We start from the raw sequence: 24,596 nt of genomic DNA, 5'->3' as shown, positions 1-24,596 counted from the left end.
TTACCCAGGGAGGCTGTGGCTGCCCCTTCCCTGGAGGTGTTGAAGGCCAGGTTGGATGAGGCCTTGAGCAAACTGGGCTGGTGGGAGGTGTCCCTGCCTGTGGCAGGGGGGTTGGAACTGGCTGATCTCTCAGGTCTCTTCCAACCCAAAGCCATTCCAGGCCTGGAATTGTACACCCTTCCCTTCCCTTACTCTGCAGTCGGCCAGCTGAGGGAGCTCCAGCTGGTTTAACTGGGGTGGATTTGGACTGTGTTGCATAGACCAAGCCCTTGAGGAAGCCACCTTCATGGTGGCTTTACCAGACTAGGAAGTACATCAGCCTCCCTTTCTGCTTTGCTTTTTGTCTCTTTGTTTCTTTCTGTGCATCTTAACCTCTCTTTTGTGGTATAAGATGCTGTAGGGGATAGGATTACAAGGTGAGGTGACAGTATTCCACTGAAACATGTACCTGGAGTGGCCCTTGTAGCTGTTGGCCTTGGCCTCAGCTGTCAGTTGGTGCCTTGGCTCTAACAGAAGAGCTGGGAGGCTCCAGGGTAAAGAGGGAAAATGCTGTGACACCCTGGGATGTCTCATCAGTGATAGCTACAAAGGAGAGGCCTTGGAGGGAGAAGGTTGTGGTGGTGGGTTTGTTGTTGCTGCAGGCCTCTGATTCCCTTTAACCATTTTATCACAGAAGGCATCAGGTTGGGAAGGACCCTCAAAGCTCTTCTTGTTCCAACCCCCTGGCAGTTAGCAGGGACATCTCCAGCTAGATGAAGTTGCTCAGGGCCCCAGCAAGTTTAACCTTGAATGTCTCCAGGGTTGGGGCCTCAACCACTTCCCTGGGCAACCTGTTGCAGTGTTCCACCACCCTCCTAGCAAAGAACTGCCTCCTGATGTCCAACCTAACTAAGGTTGGAAGAGACCTTGAGGATCATCAAGTCCAACCTGGCACCACAGAGCTCATGACCAGACCATGGCACCAAGTGACACATCCAGTCCCCTCTTGAACACCTCCAGGGATGGGGACTCCACCACCTCCCTGGGCAGCACATCCCAATGACGCATTACTCGCTCGGTGAAGAACTTCCTCCTCACCTCGAGTCTAAACCTCCCCTGGCGCAGCTTGAGACTGTGTCCTCTTGTTCTGGTGCTGCTTGCCTGGGAGAAGAGCCCAACCCCTTCCTGGCTACAACCACCCTTCAGGGAGTTGGAGAGGGCAGTGAGGTCTCCCCTGAGCCTCCTCTTCTGCAGGCTAAACAACCCCAGCTCCCTCAGCCTCTCCTCACAGGGCTTATGTTCAAGGCCTCTCCCCAGCCTTGTTGCCCTTCTCTGGACGCCTTCAAGTCTCTCAATGCCCTTCTTAAACTGAGGGGCCCAGAACTGGACACAGGACTCAAGGTGTGGCCTAACCAGTGCTGAGCACAGAGCACAATGACTTCCCTGCTCCTGCTGGCCACACTGTTCCTAATGCAGGCCAGGATGCCCTTGGCCCTCTTGGCCCCCTGGGCACACTGCTGGCTCATGTTCAGGCAACTGTCAATCAGCACCCCCAGCTCCCTTTCTGTTTGGCAGCTCTCAGCCACTCTGACCCCAGCCTGTAGCTCTGCCTGGGGTTGTTGTGTCCAAAGTGCAGCCCCTGGCACTTGGACTTGTTGAATGCCATCCTGTTGGCCTCTGCCCTCTCACTGACCAACCTCTGCCCCCAGCTTGCTGTCAGCTGCAAACTTGCTGATGGCTGACTTGACCCCCTCCACCAAATCATCAATGAAGATGTTAAAGAGCACAGGGCCCAGCACTGCTCCCTGGGGCACAGCACTGGTGCCTGGCTGCCAGCTGGCTGTGGCACCATTCACCCAGCTTTGCACTCACCATGCTCTTTCTCTCTCTTTCTGTCTCAAGTTACCTGTACCAGATAGCTCACCTGGGGGATGATGATGAGGAGCCAGAGTTCTCTTCTGCCATGCCTCTGGAGGAAGGAGATACATTCTTCTTCCAGCCACGACCTCTGAAGAACCTGGTGCTGGTGGATGAGTTGGACAGCTTGTCTCCCATTCTGTGCTGTCAGGTTTGTTTGCCATCAGCAGGCTCTCATTCTCCATCCAGCTCATTTCTGTCTCCTGTGCAGGGGAGCTGATCACAGATGCATCTTTGCTTTGGCTTTCCTTGCTTTTTACCTGGATTGTGGGTCTCAACAGTGGAGTCCCCAAAGCTGCATTCCCTTCAACTTCCAGCAAGAACTCCTCTCTTCTAAATGCCTGGGCTTCAAACAGCTCTGCTGAATTCTCAGGCCACCTCCCTGACCTGGCAGCCTTTGGTTACTGTTTTTTTTGTGTGGTAATGAATATGGACCTGGACACAGAACTCTGCTGTTCCTCTGCCCACCCTCAGCCCCCTTCTCTGCACTGAGTTCAGTTTCAAACTGGGCATCATGTCGTGGCAGCAGAGGGTCACCCTGTGGCATCTTCACCCCTTGCAGGGTCTGGAAGATGCATTCTTAGAGGCAGCAGTGTGGCACAGGCAGCTTGCTTTTGGTTTGTCTTCCTGGGAAGATCCTCTGACCCTTCTTTCCCCATGCAGATTGCTGATCTGGCCAATGAAGACACACCCCAGCTCTATGTGGCTTGTGGGCGGGGGCCACGGTCGTCCCTGAGGGTTCTAAGGCATGGATTGGAGGTAAGAGCTCAGAGTCACAACGTGGTGGGGTCTGGCAATCATTGCAGTCCAACCCCCTTGCTAAAGCAGGGGCGCCCACAGCAGCTTGCCCAGGAGCACAGTGGCCAGTGGGGAAGTGGAATCTCTCTAGAGAAGGAGACTCCACAACCTCCCTGGGCAGCCTGCTCCAGGCCTCCCGCACCCTCACACCAAACAACTTTCTCCTCCTGGCTTCCAGTTTGTTCCTATTGCCCCTTGTGCTGTCCCTGGGCACCACTGAGCAGAGTCTGGCCCCAGCCTCTTGCCTCCCACAGGTTCTTTAGCTCCTCCTGAGCATTGCTCAGATCCCCTCTGGGGCTGCTCTTCTCCAGGCTCTCAGCCCCAGGGCTCTCAGCCTTTCCTCACAGAGCTGCTCCAGGCCCCTCAGCAGCTTTGCAGCCTCTGCTGGACTCTCTCCAGTAATTCCCTGTCTCTCTTATCCTGGGGAGGTCAGAAGGACTGAACCCATTGCAGCAGATGTGGCCTGAGCAGAGTAGAGGGAGAGGAGACCCTCCCTTGACCTGCAGGCTCCCCTGGAGACCACTGGCCTTCATGGCCCCAAGGGTACATAGCTGGTTTGTGGGGAGCTTGCCCCCCAGCACTCCCAGGTCCTGCATGGAGCTGCCTTCCAGCAGCTCAACCCCTCACCTGTACTGCTCTAGGGGCTTATTCCTCCCTCCCCAAATGCTGGACCCCCCCCCTTCCTTGTTGAATTTCATGAAGTCCCTCTCAGCCCTCCAGTCTGTCCATGCCTCACTAAATGGCATCACTGCCTTCCAGCACTTCAGGAGAGCTTGAGAGGTGAGGACAGGGGGAGGAGACCCTTTCAAGGAGGGTGCTGAAATGAAGAGATTCTCCTTTGGCCATTGTCTGGAGACAGCTCCCTCTGGCCTTGGAAACAGAAGGGTTGAACTGTTGACTCTGGTACTCTCCAGGCCTTTTTGCTCAGCTGGCTCCAGCCACCTGCCTTTTGTCTGTTCTGATAGTTGAGTGCATCGAGCTGGAACGTTCCCAGTGTCTGCCAGCTGCTGATCTCTCTGCTGGAGGCAGGAGGGGTGACCTTGTTTTCAGGCTCCTCACTCAGAGCTCCCAACATTGCTGTGTCATTGCTGAATGCATTCTGCATCTGGCATGTGGAGAGAGAGAGCATCACAACTGGGATGCACAGAATGGTGCAGGATGGAAGGGACCTTAAAGGTCATCTGGTTCCAACCCCCCTGCCATGGGCAGAGACACCTCCCACCAGCCCAGGTTGCTCAAGGCCTCATCCAACCTGGCATTGAACACCTCCAGGGAGGGGGCAGCCACAGCCTTCCTGGGCAACCTGTGCCAGAGTCTCCCCACCCTCACTCTATAAAGAATTTCTTCCTCGTCTCAGTCTCCCCTCTTCCAGCTTAAAGGCATTGCCTCTCATCCTGTCACTGCTAGCCCTTGTCAAAATTCCCTCCCCAGCTCTCCTGGAGCCTCCTTCAGATAGGATCTGGGCTGCTCTAAGCTCTCCCTGGAGCCTTCTCCTGCTGAACAGCCCCAGCTCTCTCAGCCTGGCCTCATAGGGGTGTTTCTCCAGCCCTCTGATCATCTTGGTGGCCTCCTCTGGACCCTCTCCTGCAGATCCATATCCATATTAACACTGAGGGCACCAGGACTGCAGGCATTGCTGCAGTGGGGCAGAATCCCCTCCCTGTGCTGCTGCTCTCCCTGCTCTGGCTGCAGCTCAGCACTCAGCTGCCTGCTGGGCTGCCAGGGGCCATTGCTGGCTCCTGGAGAGTTTGTCACCAGCTGACACCCCCAAGGCCTTCTCCTCCAGGCTGCTCTGGAGCTACTCCTCACCCAGCCTGGATTTGTGCTTGGGATTGCCCTGAGCCAGCTGCAGGACCTTGCCCTTGGCCTTGTTGGACTTCATGAGGTTGGCTTGGCCCCACCTCTGCAGCCTGCCTGGGCCCCTCTGGACAGAGCCCTTCCCCCCCCAGCCTGCCCGGGCCCCTCTGGATGGATCCCTTCCCTCCAGCCTGCCCGGGCCCCTCTGGATGGGATCCTTCCCCCCAGCCTCTCCAGGTCCCTCTGGATGGATCCTTCCCCCCAGCCTCTCCAGGTCCCTCTGGATGGATCCTTCCCCCCAGTCTCTCCAGGTCCCTCTGGATGGATCCTTCCCTCCAGCCTGCCAACCACACCACGCAGCCTTGTGTCCCCTGCAGGCTTGCTGAGGGAGCCTCACTCCTGCTGTCTCCTGTCACTGACAAAGGTGTTAAACAGCCCTGCTCCCAGTCCTGACTTTTCCTGCCTGGTAGAGGGACAGCTCACAAACTGCTGCATGTTTGGAGAAGCCTCCAGCTGTGTTTGCTGAAGAACTTTCTTCCTGTTTACCCTCTAGGTCTCTGAAATGGCTGTCTCAGAGCTGCCTGGGAACCCCAACGCTGTATGGACTGTCAGGAGGCACGTTGAAGGTATGCAGCCTGTTCCTAAACCACAGAGCTCTGGTGTGGTTGGCTTTGGTTTTTCTGTGCAAGGAGGTAGGGAGAGGTTGCTGCTGCTGCTGCATGCTGGTTGTGTGCCCTCCCCCAAAGCTGCGTTTGGAATCGGCAAGGAGCTCTCTCTACTTCCGAGCCGCCTTTTTGGTCCCTTAGAATTGTGTGTGTCCCCCTCCCCCAGCCTTCAGCTGCACCCATCACCTCAGCCTGCTGCTTCAGCTGGGGCTTTGCAGCCTGGAGCTGCTCACCTCCTCCTCCTGCTTTCCCCCAAGCTGCAGCTCTGACATCAGGAGCCCAGGGCCGTGCTTTCCGTGGGAGCCTGCTCGCTCTTCACCTGCCTGTTGGCAGCCGCGGTTCTCAGCTCTCTGTGAGAGGGTAGGATGCAAGTGACAGAAGAGGGAAGAGAAATCAGCCACAGTGTCTCTCTTTGGTGACTTCCCTCTCTGCATGTCTGCAAAGAAAACAGTGTTTGGGCTGGGACACACTCTCCCTCTTCGAACAGCCAGCAGTGTGGAGAATGCTGATGGTGATTCCAGGAAGGTCAGGGTTGGGAGTTGGCAGAATGTGCTTGGAATTGGGGTTGGGTTAGTGGGGTGTTTTTTTTGGTTGTTTTTTCCCTTCTTTTGGTCCTGATCTGAAATAAGGAGTTTGCCTTACTTCAAACACAAAGAAATGTAATCCCTTGTCCTGCTTTTTTATTCTTGAGAGCAAGAGCAGAGTTCCTCAGAAGCACCTAAAAAGCACCACCTGAATCTGTTCTGGCTGCTGACAGCCTCAGGGATGCTTTCCGAGGCAGGGCTATGGATGAACCTCCTCAAGGCTTGCTGTAGGTTTATGCCACTGGATGCAGAAATGCCCAGCTCCTCGACCTGCTGTGTGGATGTGGTGTCTTGTTTTGAAGCACTCTCAGAGCAGCTTTTTTCCCCCCACTAAGCCTGTGGGAATTTCCTTGCCATGGGGCAACCTGCTCTCAATTCCCATGCTCGTGTTCTGAGGCTGCACAGCATGGGAGGAGCTTTGAGCACCAAGTGCCTTCGTGTTCCCCAGGGAGGGGGGGAAAAAAGGGGGTCAGAAGGAAAGAACTTCCACACTTCTTGCTAAAAATAAGCTCTCTTCTTCCAAGAGGCATTCCAGTGTGAGAAACAAACCTTTGCCAGAAGGGGTGAGCAAAGGAGTTGGTGACATTTGTTCCTGCTGAGAGATGGAGGCTTCTGAGACCACCTTGGGGCTCCAAGGGATAACTTTGGCTTTCTCAGGAGCTGGAGGACTGTTGCTCGCCTCCCATCACACAGCCCAATCTCACTGCCTCCTCTTTTTTTCCCTCTTCCCTCCTTCCAAATTGTCCTGGTTCCAGCAAGAAGATTCCCTCCCTGATTCCAGAAAGGCTGCAACCTGTAGCTGCTGTCAGCTGTGTTGACTTCTTGTCAGCTGTGTTGACTTCTTGACTTCCCCTGACCTACAGCTCTCTCGAGTTCAGAAGCCACGTGGAGGGGGTTTTAAGCAGAGCTGCTTCAAGCACCATTCCAAACCCATCAAAACTGCCACTGCTACCACCCAAGTGCTGGGTTTTGGGGTGTCCATTGGCAGTGTCCAAGCTGTGCCTGGATGTGGCAGCATTTGGTGTGCTGGGAGGCCTCTCTAGGACACCTGGAGGTTTGCAGCTCCCCAGAGCAGATACTAACCTTGGCTGGTACGTGGTGATACTCACTACCAATACCAAGCCTTTTTTTTTCTTCCACAGGTGGCTGGTGGTGGAGGTGCTGATCCCCACAGGTGTGTACCTACAGCTAGGGGCTGCTCTGCCATCCCACAGGTTAAACCACAGGGTCCCCAGCTCGTGGGGCTGTTGTGTTGTTGTTCACGCTAAGCTTTTCCCTCCCCTGAATTCTGGCAGCTGTAGCTGGAGGGAAAAAAGCTCTTTGTTGTGAGGGTGCTGCTGGAGCAGGCTGCTCAGAGAGCTTGTGGAGTCTCCTCTGGAGGGATTCCAGCCCCACCTGGCCATTGTGATGCTGGGCAAGCCGTGGGGTGCCTTGCTTTAGGGGGATGATCTCCAGTGGTCCCTTCCAACCCCTGCCATGTTGGGATTCTGGGGTTGTTGCCTGTGTGCTTTGGTAGCTGAGGAGTAGAAAGCAGCTCCCATTCCCCGTTCTGATAGGGTATCAAATGGTGTTCTGGCTGAAGAATGTGACTGCACATAGTCACAGCTTCAGGACAAGTGGACAGCAGGTCAGTGGAGGGGCTTCTGCCCCTCTGTTCTGCTCTGCTGAGACCCCCCCCGCGAAGTGCTGGGGCCAGCTCTGGAGTCCTCAGCACAGCACAGACAAAGACCTCTTGGAGCAGGGCCAGAGGAGGCCACAGCAATGTTGGGAGGGCTGGAAGCCCTCTGCTGTGAGGCCAGGCTGAGAGAGTTGGGGGTTGCTCAGCCTGGGGAAGAGCAGGCTCCAGGAGACCTTCTGGTGGCTTTTCAGCACCTGGCTCCCTGCCCTGCTGGGGAGCCAGCCCTGAGCTGAAAGCCAGGAGCCTGCTTCCCTACCTGGCGCTCTTGCCCCAAAAGCTGTGCAGTGAGTCACAGCTGCAGACCTCCCTGCAGTAGCAAAGCAGAAGCCCAGGGAATTACTGGTGCTGTCATCCCATCAGTGTCTTTGAAGTGAGAATAATCCTCAGCTTAGTCACTGCTCATCTGCCTGCTCGCTGAGCTCCTCTGAGCTGCTGGGGACTGCTTGCATCGGTGCAAGTTCAGGTGCTGTGGAGCATGAGAGAACTCTGTCAGGCATGGAGGGGCACAGAGGAGTGGAATTCTCCAGGGCTGAGTGGCAGTGAATCCATGATGGATACCGAGGAGGACAGTAGCACAGAGTTCAGGGCCTGAGCTGGGCTGCTTTCCTAGCTGGTTGTGACGTGTGGGTGAAGCTGCAGCAGGCTTGCAGCAGGATGAGTCCCAGCTGTGGTTCCTCAAGAGCCTCCTCTGGCTGAAAGGAGCTGACTGGAGCAATTAGAAGCTTAATAACCATCTCTGAAGGCCTGTGTCTGCAGACAAAATGCCTGCCTGGTCAAAACTTCAGCGGCCTGATGGCTGTGCTTGGGCTGCTGGGAGAGCTAAGGAGAGATCTTTTCATATGAAAATCGTTTCTCCTGAACTGAGGCTACTCCTTGCTGTGCCCCAGGGGACTTTTTCCCCTTGGCCCTCTTCATTTCAGCTGGGCTGCTGGGGTTTTTCTAACCCCACGTTGTGCTGTTGGGAGCTGGCTGAATGTGTCTTCTATCCACCGGCTTAATGCTGGTGAACCAAAGCTCTTCCTTCCGAAGCTCCAGCAGGGAGGCACTAAAAGCAGCACCCCTGGGCCTGAAGCACAAATGCACTTGTCCCTGGGTTTGCCACAGGCTTCCAGGCATGCTCTGGTGTGGTTAAAGCCAGGGAAGAGGAAAGGATATGAAGGGGTAGGAGTGAGCTTGCCTTGAGAGTAGGACTCAGGGAATCTTGGTTTGCTTTCAAATGATGGTTCTTTGTCCAGCTCTGCATCATAGAATAGTTTGAGTTGGAAAGGGACCTCCTAAGGTCATCCAGTCCAACCCCCCTGCAGTCTGCAGGGACATCCCCCACTAGGTCAGGTTGCCCAGAGCCTTGTTGAGCCTGACTCTGAATGTCTCCAGGGATGGGGCCTCAACCACCTCCCTGGGCAACCTGTTCTGGGATTCCACCACCCTCACAGTGCAGAACTTCCTCCTAACAGCCAACTTAAATCTCCTCTCATTTCAAACCGTTGGCCCTGGTCCTATCACTGCAGGCCTTTGGAAGCAGCCCCTCTGCAGCCATCCTGTAGCCCTCTTCAGGTACTGGAAGGCTGATCTAAGGTCTTCTTGGAGCCTTCTCAGGCTGAACACAGGACCACAACACTCTGTGCTGGGTTAGGAACTGGCTGGAGGCTGAGCCCAGAGAGTGGTGGTGAATGGTGCCACAGCCAGCTGGCAGCCAGGCACCAGTGCTGTGCCCCAGGGAGCAGTGCTGGGCCCTGTGCTCTTTAACATCTTCATTGATGATCTGGAGGAGGGGATGGAGTCAGTCATCAGCAAGTTTGCAGCTGACAGCAAGCTGGGAGCAGAGGTTGGTCAGGGAGAGGGCAGAAGGGCTCTGCAGAGGGACCTTGCCAGGCTGGGCAGATGGGCAGAGGCCAACAGGATGGCATTCAACAAACCCAAGTGCCAGGGGCTGCACTTTGGCCACAGCAACCCCAGGCAGTGCTACAGGCTGGGGGCAGAGTGGCTGAGAGCAGCCAGGCAGAGAGGGAGCTGGGGGTGCTGATTGACAGCTGCCTGAACATGAGTGAGCAGTGTGCCCAGTGGCCAAGAAGGCCAAGGGCATCCTGGCCTGCATTAGGAATAATGTGGCCAGCAGGAGCAAGGAAGTCATTGTGCCCTGTGCTCAGCACTGGTCAGGCCACCCCTTGAGTCCTGTGTCCAGTTCTGGCCCCCTCAGTTCAGGAAGGACATTGAGAGACTTGAAGGTGTCCAGAGAAGGGCAAGAAAGCTGGGGAGGGGTCTGGGGCACAGCCCTGTGAGGAGAGGCTGAGGGAGCTGGGGTTGCTTAGCCTGGAGAAGTGGAGGCTCAGGGATGACCTCATTGCCCTCTACAACTACCTGAAAGGTGCTTGTAGCCAGTTGGTCTCTTCTCCCAGGCACCCATCACCAGAACAAGAGGACACAGTCTCATGCTGTGCCAGGGGAAGTTTAGGCTGGAGGTGAGAAAGTTCTTCCCAGAGAGAGTCATTCGCCCTTGGGATGTGCTGCCCAGGGAGGTGGTGGAGTCCCCATCCCTGGAGGTGTTCAAGAGGGGATTGGATGTGGCACTTGGTGCCATGGTCTGGTCATGAGGTCTGTGGTGCCAGGTTGTACTCTTATGATCCTTGAGGTCTCTTCCAACCTCAGTGTCACTGTGATGCTGTAACACCCCCAGCTCCCTCCGCCTGTCCTCGTAGCAGCGGTGCCCCAACCCCCTGAGCGTTTTTGCAGCCCCCTTCTGGACCTGTTCCATCAGGTCTGTGTCCTTCCTGTGCTGAGAGCTCCAGAGGCAGACTCCAGATGGGGTGTCACCACAGCAGAGAGGCAGAATCCCCTCTCTCTATCTGCTGTTGGTGCAGCCTGGGATGCCATTGGCCTTCTGGGCTGCGGGCTGACGCTGTTGGCTGGGGTCCAGCTTCTCATCCACCAGCGAATGGTTGCTTCAAACGGTCCCTCCTGTGGCTAAGCCTCCAGCTGGGACCTGCTGGTGCTTTATCAGGAGAATGACAGCCCCCCAGGGAGGAAGGCTGCTGCACTCCAGAAGTTTGGAAAGCAGCAGTGGCCTTTGAAATGGAATGTGGAGAACATCCTGTCTGCAAGATATTTCTGAAGCAAATACCTCTCCTGTGAGCTGTTAAGAGTCTCCCTTTGAAACAGTCAAGGAATCCTGGTAGGTTCCTGGGCTTGAAAAGTTGCTGCAGCTTCCTAGGAGAAGCCTCAGTGGAGGGAATGTCCAGGCTGTCACCTTGCAGGTCCTGCTGAGCTCTCCTTCTCTGCTGGTCATCCTAGAGAGAGTGTTGTGCTGAGCCAAGGCTTTAGGGTAATTGGTGATGGGTTTCAATGCTGGGGTCTCTTTTGGGGCCCTCCCTCCCAGGAGAGGCTGGAGCAGGTCCAGGAAAGGGCAGCAAAGCTGGAGAAGGATCTGGAGAACAGGGCTGGGGAAGAGCTGCTGAGGGGACTGGGGTTGTTCAGCCTGGAGAAGAGGAGGCTGAGGGGAGACCTCACTGCTGTCTGCAGCTCCCTGAAAGGAGGCTGGAGGGGGAGGTGGGGGTCTGCTCTCAAGGAGCAAATGGTGAGACAAGAGGAAATGGCCTCAAATTGCACCAGGGGAGGTTTAGATTGGACATCCCTCTGAAAGGGGTCCCAGACATTGGACCAGGCTAGCCAGGGCAGTGCTTGAATCCCCATCCCTGGAGGTGTTTCAGAGCTGTGGTGCTGAGGGCTCTGGCTTAGCGCCGGACTAGGCAGAGCTGGCTAATGGCTGGACTTGCCATTCTCAAAGGCCTTTTCAACCAAAACAGTGCTGTGCCCAGGTTCAGTTCTTCTTAGTTCCATGCCCCCAAGGGGACCCTCTCCTCCCTGTGGAGCTCAGGAGCATGTGTTGGAGGCTGCAGGCTGTGGCCGCCGGCCGGGGAGCAGCGGCAGCGGTGCCGAGGGCCGCAGGCCTGCTGCCGGAGCGGCTCGACTGACACAAAGCCTCTTCAGTTTGATCTGAGCTGTCTTCTGTGGACCAGATGTTGGGAGAGAAGAATGCTGTTTTGTTGGGGTTCTTTCCTGCCTTGCATATTTTGAGCTGTGTGTAAGGGCTTTCTGTTACAAACGTGACACAGCAGGTTTGGCAAGGCTTCCCTCTGCGCAGGGTGGGTAAGCAGAAAGGGGCAGCTCCTGAAGCATTCCTTTCCCTTTAACCCCATGCAGTCTCTTGAAGCTGCTGCCTGGGACCCTGGATTCACAGAATCACCAAGGTTGGAGGAGACCTCAAAGATCCAACCTGTCACCAGGAGACTTCTGCTCTCTTCCTTTGTGTACAGTTAGATGCTTCTCCATGCCTCCTGCCCTGGTGGAGAAACCCTACTCAAGGCCTCTCTTACACCTTTCACCTCCACTAATTTTTCTTCCCTAAGCCTGAGCTTTGGGTTGAGTTGGGTAAAAAGGGGGTTGGGGGGACTGTTTTTGATACCTTTTAAGTAACAGCACTTGCATGACAGCAGCAGCAGGGCAGTTGCTTCTCTTGAGGCAATCTCCTTTCTCCCACGAGGTTCCTGGCTCTTTCTCTCCCACAGCAGGTTTCATTGCTTCTGCTGCTCTTGTTCTGGTTTAGTGAGCCTCTCCTCTCCCCCCTCCCTGAGGCCTGGCACTTTGCAAGAGTGAAATCAGGCAGCAAACTGAAGCATTCCCTCCCCTTGTTCCTCTATCCCCAACCAGCTGTGCAGACTCTATTTAGATTGCCTGAGCCTTTCCCTCTCTGACTTACTGGACTCTCCTGAGCTGTCCCCTTTGGGAGAAGCCAGCACTAGAGATGGTAGTTGCCATACTGCCACTTACTCCAGTAGAAGTAAAGGTCATGGTTTGCTCTGCCTCAAAAATGTGAGTGTTCCTCATCCCACAGCCTGTGTGTGGCTGGGTGGATGGAAGGTTTGGGGCAGAATGACTTGAAAGCTGCCCAGTGGAAAAGGACCTGGAGTTGGTGAGCCAGTGTGTGGCCAACAAGGCCACCAGCATCCTGGCCTGGATCAGCAATAGTGTGGCCAGCATGACTAGGACAGGGATCATCCCCCTGTACTGGGCACTGGGGAGGCTGCACTCTAAATCCTGAGTCCAGTTTCGGGCCCCTCACTGCCAAGAAAGACATTGAGGGGCTGGAGTGGGTCCAGAAGAGGGCAGGGAAGCTGGTGGAGGGTCTAGAAGACAAGTCCTGTGAGGAGCAGCTGAGGGAGCTGGAGTTGTTTAGTCTGGAGAAGAAGAGGCTATGGGGGGAGGAGACCTCCTCACTCTCTACAGCTGCCTGAAAGGAGGTTGTAGCCAGGTGGGGGTTGGTCTCTGGTCTCTTCTCCCAAGGAACAAATGATAGGAGAAGCAAAAAACCAGCCTCCAGTCATGCCAGAGGAGGTTTAAGTTTGGTGTGAGGAGCAAGTTCTTCCCCAAAAGGGTTGTCAAGCCCTGGAACATGATGCCCAGGGAAGTGGCTGAGTCATCCTCCTTGGAGGGACATCAAAGCTGTGTGGATGTGGTGCTGAGGGTTTAGCACCAGGCTCAATAGAGCTAGAGAGTGGCTGGAATGGATGATCTTAAAGGTCTCTTCCAACTGAAAACCATTCTGTGGCAAGCCAGTGGAGCTTTTGGATGGGGGTAGAGCAGCCTAACCTTGAGCTCCTCTGCTGCACTGCTGCCTCTCCCTTCTCTGCAGCCTTCTGTTGCATGGCTGCATCGAGAGAGATGTCCTGCCCCATCCTGCCTGCAGCACCTCTGCTGCACTTTCTGCAGATGGCCTTCCTCTGCTCAAGTTGATGAGAGCAGAGCATTCTGTTGGAGTTCCCTGGGTGTTCAATCTGGGTTCAGCCCCTCCTGTGAGCTGGGGCAAGTGTCTTCGAGGCAGCTGGGGCAAGTGTCTTCGAGGCAGCTGGGGCAAGTGTCTTCAAGGCTTCTAGACCTCGTGCTGTCTCTGCAGAAAGCAGGCAGGAGTCTTGCTTTCTAGAATGCAGAGTCTGGTGGATTGAGCCCCCTCTGGGTCATCTTTTGATCCCTGGCTCAGCCCTGCACTGGTTGGAGTCCAGCAGTGGCTGGCTTTTGGACAGCCAGTCCATGTCATTCATGTCCCAGAATGAACTTGTGCAGTCCCACCAGCAGATGTAGTTACCAGCTGTGCTGAAGAGTCACTGCTAGACATCTGTCAGGCTGCTGGTGTTGTGGGGGAGCCTTGCACTTACTGAATCAGCACCCTCTTTCTTGTTTTTCCCCCCCACCCCACCCCCTCTCTCCCCTGACCAGATGAATTCGATGCCTATATCATCGTGTCCTTCGTCAATGCCACGCTGGTGCTGTCCATTGGAGAGACTGTAGAAGAAGTGACTGACTCTGGGTTCCTGGGTACAACACCTACCTTGTCCTGCTCCCTTCTTGGGGATGATGCTTTGGTACAGGTAATGGAAAGCTACTTCTGGCTTGGACAGCAGCACTCTGAGCTGGGTGAGGAACTGGCTGGAGGCTGAGCCCAGAGAGTGGTGGTGAATGGTGCCACAGCCAGCTGGCAGCCAGGCACCAGTGCTGTGCCCCAGGGAGCAGTGCTGGGCCCTGTGCTCTTTAACATCTTCATTGATGATCTGGATGAGGGGATTGAGTCAGCCATCAGCAAATTTGCAGCTGACAGCAAGCTGGGAGCAGATGTTGGTCAGTTAGAGGGCAGAAGGGCTCTGCAGAAGGACCTTGCCAGGCTGGGCAGGTGGGCAGAGGCCAACAGGATGGCATTCAACAAGTCCAAGTGCCAGGGGCTGCACTTTGGCTACGGTAATCCCATGCAGAGCTACAGGCTGGGGTCAGAGTGGCTGAGAGCTGCCAAACAGAGAGGGAGCTGGGGTTGCTGATTGACAGCTGCCTGAACAGGAGCCAGCAGTGTGCCCAGCTGGCCAAGAAGGCTAAGGGCATCCTGGCCTGCATCAGGAGCAGTGTGGCCAGCAGGAGCAGGGAAGTCATTGTGCCCTGTACTCTGCTTTGGTTAGGCCACACCTTGAGTCCTGTGTCCAGTTCTGGGCTCCTCAGTTCAGGAAGGACATTGAGAGACTTGAAGGTGTCCAGAGAAGGGCAACAAGGCTGGGGAGAGGCCTTGAGCACAGCCCTGTGAGGAGAGGCTGAGGGAGCTGGGGTTGCTTAGCCTGGAGAAGAGGAGGCTCAGGGGAGACCTCATTGCCCTCTCCCAACTACCTGAAGGGAGGTTGTAGCCAGGTGGGGGTTGGTCTCTTCTCCCAGGCTAGCAGCACCAGAACAAGAGGACACAGTCTCAAGCTGTGCCAGGGGAAGTTTAGGCTGGAGGTGAGGAGAAAGTTCTTCACTGAGAGTCATTGGCCCTTGGGCTGTGCTGCCCAGGGAGGTGGTGGAGTCCTCATCCCTGGAGGTGTTCAGGAGGGGATTGGATGTGGCACTTGGTGCCATGGTCTAGTCCTGAGGTCTGTGGTGCCAGCTTGGACTCGATGATCCTCGAGGTCATTTCCAACCTTAGGGATACTGTGAGACTGCTGTGTCTGCTCACCTCTGCCCTGCTCCCTGCTTGCTGCACAGCCCTGCTTTCTAGAGTGCTTCCTGTGTCTTGCTGGAAGGTGTGGGTTGGCAGAGAATGGCACTTGCTGAGCCTTTCACTTCCATATCCTGTGAGGTGGAAATGGAGCACCTGAAGATGGTCCTGATCTCCTTCAGTGCCTGCTCAGTGGTTTCTTGGTGTAGTGTAGAGTGAATGCTTCTACCTGTCTTAGTGCTGCTTCAGCCCATTCCATAGTGAATCATAGAATTGTCAGGGCTGGAAGGGAGCTCAAGGCTCAGCCAGCTCCAACCCCCCTGCCATGGGCAGGGACACCGCACACCACAGCAGGTTGCTCACAGCCACCTCCAGCCTGGCCTTCAAAACCTCCAGGGATCAGGAGGAGGCTTCCACCACCTCCCTGGGCAGCCTGGGCCAGGCTCTCACCACCCTCCTGGGGAAGAACTTCTTCCTCACATCCAATCTGAATCTTCCCACTTCTAGTGTTGCTCTGTTCCCCCCCAGTCCTGTCCCTCCCAGACACCCTCCAAAGTCCCTCCCCAGCTTTCCTGTAGGGCCTGGAAGGCCACACTGGGTCAGTGCTGGCAGGAGGGGTGCTCAGCTTTGGCTTTTTCTCTGTCAGAACCACCAGTGGGGTGGGGGTGGGCTGGTGAGGGGAGCCCCAGTGGGGTGGGGACTGGACTGGTGAGGGGAGCCCCAATGGGGTGGGGTGGGACTGGACTGGTGAGGGAAGCCCCAATGGGGTGGGGTGGGGACTGGACTGGTGAGGGGAGCCCCAATGGGGTGGGGTGGGGACTGGACTGGTGAGGGGAGCCCCAATGGGGTGGGGTGGGAGTGGACTGGTGAGGGGAGCCCCAATGGGGTGGGGTGGGAGTGGACTGGTGAGGGGAGCCCCAATGGGGTGGGGTGGGAGTGGACTGGTGAGGGGAGCCCCAATGGGGTGGGGTGGGAGTGGACTGGTGAGGGGAGCCCCAATGGGGTGGGGTGGGAGTGGACTGGTGAGGGGAGCCCCAATGGGGTGGGGTGGGGACTGGACTGGTGAGGGGAGCCCCAATGGGGTGGGGTGGGAGTGGACTGGGGAGGGGAGCCCTGGTGGGGTGGGGGTGGGCTGGGGAGGGGAGCCCCGGTGGGGTGGGGGTGGTGCAGGGGTGGTAAGCACAGCCCTCAGGCGAGCTTGTGTTCCTTCAGGTCTATCCGGACGGGATCCGGCACATCCGAGCGGATAAGAGAGTCAACGAGTGGAAGACACCAGGGAAGAAAACCATTGTGAAATGTGCTGTGAACCAGAGGCAGGTGGTGATAGCACTGACTGGAGGAGAGCTGGTTTACTTTGAGATGGACCCGGTAGGTGGGCTTGCTGTGGGGGAGCTGGGAAGGGCAGGGCAGAGGAGAAGGGAGCCTGCCGGGGAGGGAGCCGCGATCAGACCTGCAGGAAGGGTTACCCTGCCAGCAGGCTTGCTGGGGACACCTAACTGGGAGCAGTGGCTGGCGTGCTGTGGAGGGGTCTGCTACCATTCAGCCAGACTTGGGCCAGGCTGAGAGTTGGGCAGGGAGAAAGGGAATGAGACTGAACCAGGGCAAGGGGAGAGGCTGGCACCTGGGAAAGGACAACCCCGTGGAGCCTGTGCTGGAGACTGAGCTGTTGGAGAGCAGTGAAGGGGTAAAGGACCTGGGGGTCCTGGGGGATGGGAGGTTGGCCATGAGCCAGCAAAGTGCTCTGGTGGCCAGGAAGGCCAAGGGGACCCTGGGGGGGATTAGAAGGGCTGTGGGGAGGAGGGGGAGAGAGGTTCTCCTCCCTGTCTGCATCTATTAGAATAGAATAAACTTAGAATAAACCAAACCAGGTTGGAAGAGACCTTCAAGATCATCGTGTCCAACCCATCAACCAATCCAACCCACCCAAACAGCTAACCCATGGCACCAAGCACCCCGTCAAGTCTCCTTCTGAACACCTTCAATGACGGCGACTCCACCACCTCCCCGGGCAACCCGTTCCATAGCGCAATCACTCTTTCTGTATAGAACTTCTTCCTAACATCCAACCTGAACCTCCCCTGGCGCAGCTTGAGACTGTGTCCTCTTGTTCTGGAATCTTGTGTCCAGTTCTGGGCCCCTCAGGTCAAGAAGGGCCTCAGGGAACTGCTGGAGAGAGTCCAGCACAGAGCCACAGAAATGATGAAGGCAGTGGAAGCATCTGCCTGAGGAGGAGAGCCTGAGGGAGCTGAGGGCTCTGGAGCTTGGAGAGGAGGAGCCTGAGGGCTCTGGATCTTTGAGAGGAAGAGCCTGAGGGTGACCTCCTTGCTGGTGATGAAGCTGTGCAGGGTGATGCCTAGAGGCTGGATCCAGGCTCTGCTGGGTGCTGCCCAATGCCAGCAGAAGGGGCAGTGGTGGAAGCTGAGGCAGAGGAAGCTCCATGGAAAGAGGAGGAAGAATTTTTCCCCTCTGAGGGTGACAGGGGCCCGGAGCAGGCTGCCCAGGGTGGGTTGTGGAGTCTCCCTCTGTGGAGATACTCAAGGCCCACCTGGATGTGTTGCTGTGTGCCCTGCTCTGGGTGACCCTGTTCTGGCAGGGGGGTTGGATTGGATGATCTGTGGAGGACCCTTCCAGCCCCTGGCACTCTGTGACTCTGTGTAAAGGGTTCTGTAGTGAAGCTTCCCTTTTAGAACAGCCAGACCAAAGCTGGACTCTGAGTTAAATGATTTAATGGCTAATTAAAACCTCTACTGGTCATAATTGACAGGAAATTACTTATTGATCCTACTTCTTGTTCTTCCAGTAGTAGCTGAGGGGTAGGATAGGTAGGTGAAGGGTCTGGTGAACAAGTTTGGTGAGGAGCCGCTGAGGGAACTGAGATTGTTTAGCCTGGAAAAGAGGAGGCCTAGGGGAGACCACATTGCTCTCTACAGCTCTCTGAAAGGAGGCTGGAACCAGGTGGGGAGTCACCTCCCCTGGCACAGCTTGAGACTGTGTCCTCTTGTTCTGGTGCTGCTAGCCTGGGAGAAGAGACCAACCCCCTCCTGGTTACAGCCACCTTTCAGGTAGTTGTAGAGGGCAATGAGGTCACCCCTGAGCCTCCTCTTCTCCAGGCTAAACAACCCCAGCTCCCTCAGCCTCTCCTCACAGGGCTGTGCTCAAGGTCTCTCCCCAGCCTTGTTGCCCTTCCCTGGACACCTTCAAGTGTTTCAATGTCCTTCTTAAACTGAGGGGCCCAGAACTGGACACAGGGCTCAAGGTGTGGCCTAGCCAAAGCAGAGTACAGTGCACAATGAGTTCCCTGCTCCTGCTGGCCACACTATTCCTAATGCAGGCCAAGATGCCATTGGCCCTCTTGGCCAGCTGGGCACACTGCTGGCTCATATTCAGGCAGCTGTCAATCAGCACCCCCAGCTCCCTCTCTGTTTGGCAGCTCTCAGCCACTCTGCCCCCAGCCTGGAGCTCTGCCTGGGGTTGCTGTGGCCAAAGTGCAGCCCCTGGCACTTGGACTTGTTGAATGCCATCCTGTTGGCCTCTGCCCACCTGCCCAGCCTGGCAAGGTCCTTCTGCAGAGCCCTTCTGCCCTCTAACTGACCAACATCTGCTCCCAGCTTGCTGTCAGCTGCAGATTTGCTGATGACTGACTCCATCCCCTCCTCCAGATCATCAATGAAGATATTGATCAGGCTGGGGCCCAGCACTGCTCCCTGGGGCACACCACTGGTGCCTGGCTGCCAGCTGGCTGTGGCACCATTCACCACCACTCTCTGGGCTCAGCCCTCCAGCCAGTTCCTAACCCAGCACAGAGTGTAGTGGTCCAAGCCACGAGCTGACAGCTTAGCCAGCAGTTTGCTGTGGGGGACGGTGTCAGAGGCCTTGCTGCAGTCCAGGCAGACCACTTCCACAGCCTGCCCCACAGCCACCAAGGACTAAAGGTCCTAAAGGAAAACCCACAGAGCTTCCAACAGGAGGTGTGGAGTTGCAGCTGGGTGCTGGCTTGGCCTGCTGCTGGCTCCTTAGCAGCCCTCCTGTGCCTTCTGTCTGCAGTCAGGGCAGCTGAATGAGTACACAGAGAGGAAGGAGATGTCAGCTGACGTGGTGTGCATGAGCCTGGCCAACGTGCCCCCCGGGGAGCAGCGCTCCCGCTTCCTCGCTGTGGGGCTGGTGGACAACACCGTCCGGATCATCTCCCTCGACCCTTCGGTGAGTGGCTCCCTGCTGCTGCCTCTGCTTCTGGCTTGCCCCTGAAATGACTTTGCTGCAAGAGGCCTCAGGCACTGGAACCTGAAAGGCCGTTGCAGTGAGGTGGGAGTTGGGTTCTTCTCCCCCGGGATCAGGTGGTAAAAGGAGGGGGAAATGGCCTGAAGTGGTGCCAGGGGAGGCTTAGGTTGGAGAGGAGGGAAAATGGCTTTGCTGCCAGAGTGGTCAGGCTGCCCAGGGAAGTAGTGGAGTCCCCATGGCTGGAGGGGTTGAAGAAACCTGTGGCCATGGCACTGTGGGACAGGGTCTGGCCAGGCTGATCTAGTGTGGGGTGTCCCTGCCCATGGCAGGGGGGTTAGAACTGGCTGATCCTTGTGGTCCCTTCCCACCCTGACTGATACTATGAAACCAGCATGATTATTTCTCTCCCAGCAGCAGATGGGTGTTCAGAGGATGCCTGAAGGACCACAAACTTTGCTCAGGCCTCTCATAGCTACAGCCTGTGGCCAGAGCAGTTTGGAAGGATCCAATTTCTCTTCCTCAGACCCCAGGGTTGCAACCACCGACCAAAATCCACAGAGGCAGGGTCTGGGTGTTTGTTGTTGTTCCTGTGCTGAATGTTTGTTTGGAGATGCACAGGGGCATCTTTAAGCTCCTTTAGGTAGGGGATGGATCCCCTCTTGCCCTGCCAAGCCTTGCTGACTGGTGGCACCTCTTTTCTGTCTCCCCCAGGACTGCCTGCAACCCCTGAGCATGCAGGCTCTGCCTGCCCAGCCCGAGTCGCTCTGCATCGTGGAGATGGGAGGCACGGAGAAGCAGGATGAGCTGGGGGAGAGAGGCTCCATTGGCTTCCTCTATCTGAACATTGGCCTGCAGGTGAGAGCTGCCTGCTTCTGACAGGCCTTTCTGGGTGAGCAGTCACTTGGAAGGCAGCAGCACAACACAAAGCCTTCCCAGCCTTGACTCCTTGATTGGGGAATTCAGTGTCTGGCTGAGCAGAGGTGCAAACTCCTCTGTGCTTTCCTAGGCTTAGGTGCATCAAAACACATTTTGTGCCAGGCTTCATAGAGGACAAGTTAGGCTTCTCACCTTCTAGTTAAGTTCTTCAGTTTTCTAGGTGAAAAGTTCAACAAGGTCAAGGGCAAGGTTCCTGCACCTGAGTTGGGGCAATCCTTGGTACCAATCCAGGCTGGGAATGAAGAACTGGAGAGCAGGCCTGAGGAGAAAGACTTTGGGGTGCTGGAGGGTTCAAAGCGGGAAATGAGCTGCCACTGAGTGCTGCTGTGTCCTGGGCTGTGGGCAGCAGGGGCAGGGAGGGGATTCTGCCCCTCTGCTGTGCTCTGCTGAGGCCCCCACTGCAGTGCTGGGGCAGCTCTGGAGTCCTCATCACAGCACAGACTGAGACCTGTTGGAGCAGTGATTGGAGGTCTGGAAGCCCTCTGCTGTGAGGCCAGGCTGAGGGAGAGTTGGGGTTGCTCAGCCTGGAGAAGAGAAGGCTCCAGGGAGACCTTCTAGTGGTCTTTCAGGAAGCTGGGGACAGACTTTGGAGCAGGAGCTGTTGTGACAGGACATGAGGGTGCTGGTTTGAACTGAGGGAGATTCAGACCGGAGAGAGGGAAGAAATGTTTGATGCTGAGAGTGGGAAAACTCTGGCCTGTGCTGCCTGGAGAGGTGGTAGGTGACCCATTCCAGGTCAGATCTGGGGCTCTGAACAACCTGCTGTGGTTGCAGATGTCCCTGCTGAGTTCAGGGGGGAGGTTGGACTGGCTGAGCTTTCAAGGTCCCTTCCAGCCTAAAGCACCCTGTGAGTCACTCTATGAAATGTTGTTGTGCAGCTGCTTAGAAACTGCCCTTGGGGCAAGAGTATCAGAGAAGCAGCTGCCCACAGCCCCAGGCTCTGCTTTGATAGCTCCTCTTTTGGGCAGCTTTCTCTTCTGTCCAGTCCTGGCTCTCTGATCCTTGACCCAAGCCCTGTTGTTTGGACAGCTCCGGGACAAGCAGAGCTCTCCAGGCTCTTCCCCAGGCCTCAGGTTTGAGGGCAGCCTCTTTTCTGAGCAGCCCCAACTTTGCAGCTGCATGCTTTGCACCAGGAGGGATAAAAAGCCTGGAATCAACCCTTGGGCTTGCCTGAGGCACCAGGCTTCTTGGTGTCCCATCTCTTGTTTGTTTGTTTTGGAGGAGATTGGTTGATTTGTTTGGCTTGACGGCAGCTCCCTCCTGTCCCGCAGGAGCTCCGCCGGCTACGGACAGAGCGGTTCAGCCGCGGCAGCGGGGTGGCTGTGGGAGGGACTTCTCCCAGGAGCAAACCACCTGGCTCTTCAGAAAGAGCTGCTGTGCCCTCAAGAGCTCTTAGCTGCTTCTTCCTGAGCTAACTGTTGTGCTTTGCTTGGGGTGCAGAACGGTGTCCTGCTGCGGACCGTCCTGGACCCTGTGACGGGCGACCTGTCGGACACCAGGACCAGGTACCTCGGCTCCCGGCCCGTCAAGCTCTTCCGCGTCCGCATGCAAGGCCAGGAGGCGGTAAGTCAGGGGAGCTCTCCTGGGGCCTGCACTCCCTCAGCAGCCCACTTCCCTTTCTTGTGGGTGGGCAAGCATCTTGGCAGCACAGCAGGACCCTCTGGGTGAGAGGGGGAAGTTGGATGACCTCCTGATGGTTGGATTGGATGAGCTCGGGAGGTCTTTTCGAGGCTTTCGTGTGACGAATCAGCCAGGCTGGAAGGGAGCTCCAAAGCTCATCCTGCACTCAGCAGGGACATCCCCAACTAGAGCAGGCTGCCCAGGGCCTCCTTGAGCCTCTCCTTGATTATCTCCAGGGAAGGGGCCTCAACCACCTCCCTGGGCAGTCTGTTCCAGTGTCCCTAGCCCCTGCTGGGGCAGGAGTGGGTCCTAACATCCAGTCGAAATCTGCTGTGCTCTAGCTTCAAACCATGCCCTGGAGGCAGTGAGTGAGAGGAGCTCTCCTGGGCCTGCACTCCCTCAGCAGCCCACTTCCCTTTCTTGTGGGTGGGCAAGCATCCTTCCAGCCAAGCAGAACCCTGTGGGTAAGGGTGGGAAGTTGAATGACTTCCTGATGGTTGGCATGCCCCTTGCCCCTTGGATTGCACCCTTGTGGCCAAGAGGGCCAAGGGTTTCCCGGGGTGCATTCAGAAGAGTGTGGCCAGCAGGTCAAAGGAGGTTGTCCTCCTCCTCTGCTCTGGCCTAGCAAAGCCACATCTGGAGTATTTGGTCTGATTCTGGGCTTCCCAGTTCAAAAGAGACAGGGAACAACTGGAGAGAGTCCCTTCAGAAGCTACAGGGATGTGTGAGGGAATAGAACATCTCTGTGAACAGCAAAGGCTTAGAGCCCTGGGGCTGTTCAGCCTGGAGGAGGCTGAGATGTGATCAGTGCCTTAAGGGTGGGTGTCAGGGAGAAGGGGCCAATCTCCTTCCACTGGTGCCCAGTGATAGGGCAAGGGGCAGAGGGCACAAACTGAAACCCAGGAACTTCCAACTTCTTTGGTGTGAGGCTGCTGGAGCCCTGGAGCAGGCTGCCCAGAGAGGCTGTGGAGTCTTCTCCTCTGAAGATGCCAAACCTGTGTTGGATGCATTGCTGTGCTGCCCTGGGTGACCCTGCTTTGGCAGGAGGGGCTGGCCTCCAGAGGTCCCTTCCAACCCCTACCACTCTGTGATTCCATGGCTCTGTAATAGAATAGAATAGACCAGGTTGGAAGAGACCCTCAAGATCATCGAGTCCAACCGATCATCCAACACCACCTAATCAACTAACCCATGGCACCAAGCACCCCATCAAGTCTCCTCCTGAACACCTCCAGTGATGGTGACTCCACCACCTCCCTGGGCAGCACATCCCAATGGGCAATCACTCTCTCTGTGTAGAACTTCCCCCTGACCTCCAGCCTGAACCTCCCCTGGTGCAGCCTGAGACTGTGTCCTCTTGTTCTGGTGCTGGGTGCCTGGGAGAAGAGACCAACCTCTGCCTGGCTACAACCTCCCTTCAGGTAGTTGTAGACAGCAATAAGGTCTCCCCTGAGCCTCCTCTTCTCCAGGCTAAGCAACCCCAGCTCCCTCAGCCTCTCCTCACAGGGCTGTGCTCCAAACCCCTCCCCAACTTTGTTGCCCTTCTCTGGACACCTTCCAGCAGCTCAACCTCCTTCCTAAACTGAGGATCCCAGAGCTGGACTCAGGACTCAAGCTGTGGCCTAACCAGTGCAGTGTACAGGGGCACAATGAGCTCCCTGCTCCTGCTGGCCACACTGTTCTTGATGCAGGCCAGGATGCCATTGGCTCTCCTGGCTACCTGGGCACACTGCAGGCTCATGTTCAGCCTACCATCCACCAGTACCCCCAGGTCCCTCTCTGCCTGGCTGCTCTCAGCCACTCTGCCCCCAGCCTGTAGCACTGCCTGGGGTTGCTGTGGCCAATGTGCAGCCCCTGGCACTTGGATGTGTTCAATCTCCTGCCCTTGGCCTCTGCCCATCTGCCCAGCCTGGCAAGGTCCCTCTGCAGAGCCTCTCTACCCTCCAGCAGATCACCCCCTGGCTCACAGCTCATTGTCACAAGCAGCCTTGTTCTTGGCTGCTGCTCCCCTTACTTCTGAGGAAGCAGCTTGCAGGACTGCCCTGCTTTCTTCCAGCTAGAACTCACCTGACCCTCAGGCTGTGTTTGCAGTGTGCTGGGAAAGGTCAGAGGCAGCTGCTTGGCCTTGGAGATCACTGCAATAACTTCATCTTGCCAGCCTTTAGTGCCCAGGACAGAGCTCTTCTTTCCCCTCTGGCTGCTTGCTGCAGCTGCTGGTTGTCTCCTGATCTTGTTGGCTGGCTGCTGTGTATCATTCCAGGGAGATAGTTGCAGGCTTTGGCACGGAGGGAAGAATGTGTGTCATCAGGAGTGCCATTTCCAGCCCTTCTGATGTGGCACTGGGGAGATCAGCCACCCCCTGCTTGCCTCATTTTTTGGATGACACCTTCAGGAGTTGAGAAATCCTGCTGGTCAGCCTTGGGGGCTGGATCTGGCACTCCCAGCTCTGCTTTAATTGATTCACTCTGGCTCAGGCTCTTCAGCCTGCTGGTGCCAGTCTGCCAGCTGGAGCTTGGAGCTGAGGTGTGCTCTGCAGCTCTAGCACAGAGTGCTTGCAGGGCAGCTGAGTGCTTTGATGCTGGGGTGGCCTAAGCTTGGGTCCTTGGCTCACAGCATGGGGAGAGAAACCATCATAGAATCTTTGAGGTTGGAAGAGACTTTAAAGACCCTTGAGTGCCACTGTGAACCCAGCACTGCCAGGCCACCAGTACACCATGTCCCTCAGCACCACATCTGCACAGCTTTGAAACCCCTCCAGGGGTGGGGATTCCTGGGCAGCCTGGCCTGGGACTTAAACCACTGTTCCAGTGAAGAAATCTCTCCTAGTATCCAACCCAAACCTCTGGTGCAGCCTCAGGCTGTTTCCTCTCATCCTGCAGAGGATGTCCTTGGGACAGCCT

General features: G+C 56.4%; 1 protein-coding gene across 1 annotated transcript in view; it reads left to right on the top strand.

Annotated features, from left to right (window-relative positions):
* SF3B3 (splicing factor 3b subunit 3) overlaps positions 1-24,596 on the top strand; it is a 59,990-nt gene that overhangs the window by 13,145 nt on the left and 22,249 nt on the right. The window contains exons 9-16 of the mRNA XM_068166591.1: positions 1,882-2,047; positions 2,560-2,655; positions 5,045-5,117; positions 13,686-13,837; positions 16,135-16,290; positions 18,967-19,122; positions 19,852-19,995; positions 21,517-21,639. Of these exons, the coding sequence (XP_068022692.1) occupies positions 1,882-2,047; positions 2,560-2,655; positions 5,045-5,117; positions 13,686-13,837; positions 16,135-16,290; positions 18,967-19,122; positions 19,852-19,995; positions 21,517-21,639 (1,066 nt within the window). The remainder of the gene's footprint in view (positions 1-1,881; positions 2,048-2,559; positions 2,656-5,044; positions 5,118-13,685; positions 13,838-16,134; positions 16,291-18,966; positions 19,123-19,851; positions 19,996-21,516; positions 21,640-24,596) is intronic.

This window comes from Melanerpes formicivorus, unplaced genomic scaffold, assembly GCF_026170545.1.
Source record: "Melanerpes formicivorus ecotype bairdi unplaced genomic scaffold, bMelFor1.0.p_v2 SCAF_102, whole genome shotgun sequence".
NCBI lineage: Eukaryota > Metazoa > Chordata > Aves > Piciformes > Picidae > Melanerpes > Melanerpes formicivorus.
The sequence above is the reverse complement of the archived record's forward strand: the minus strand, read 5'-3'. Positions and strand labels throughout refer to the sequence as shown.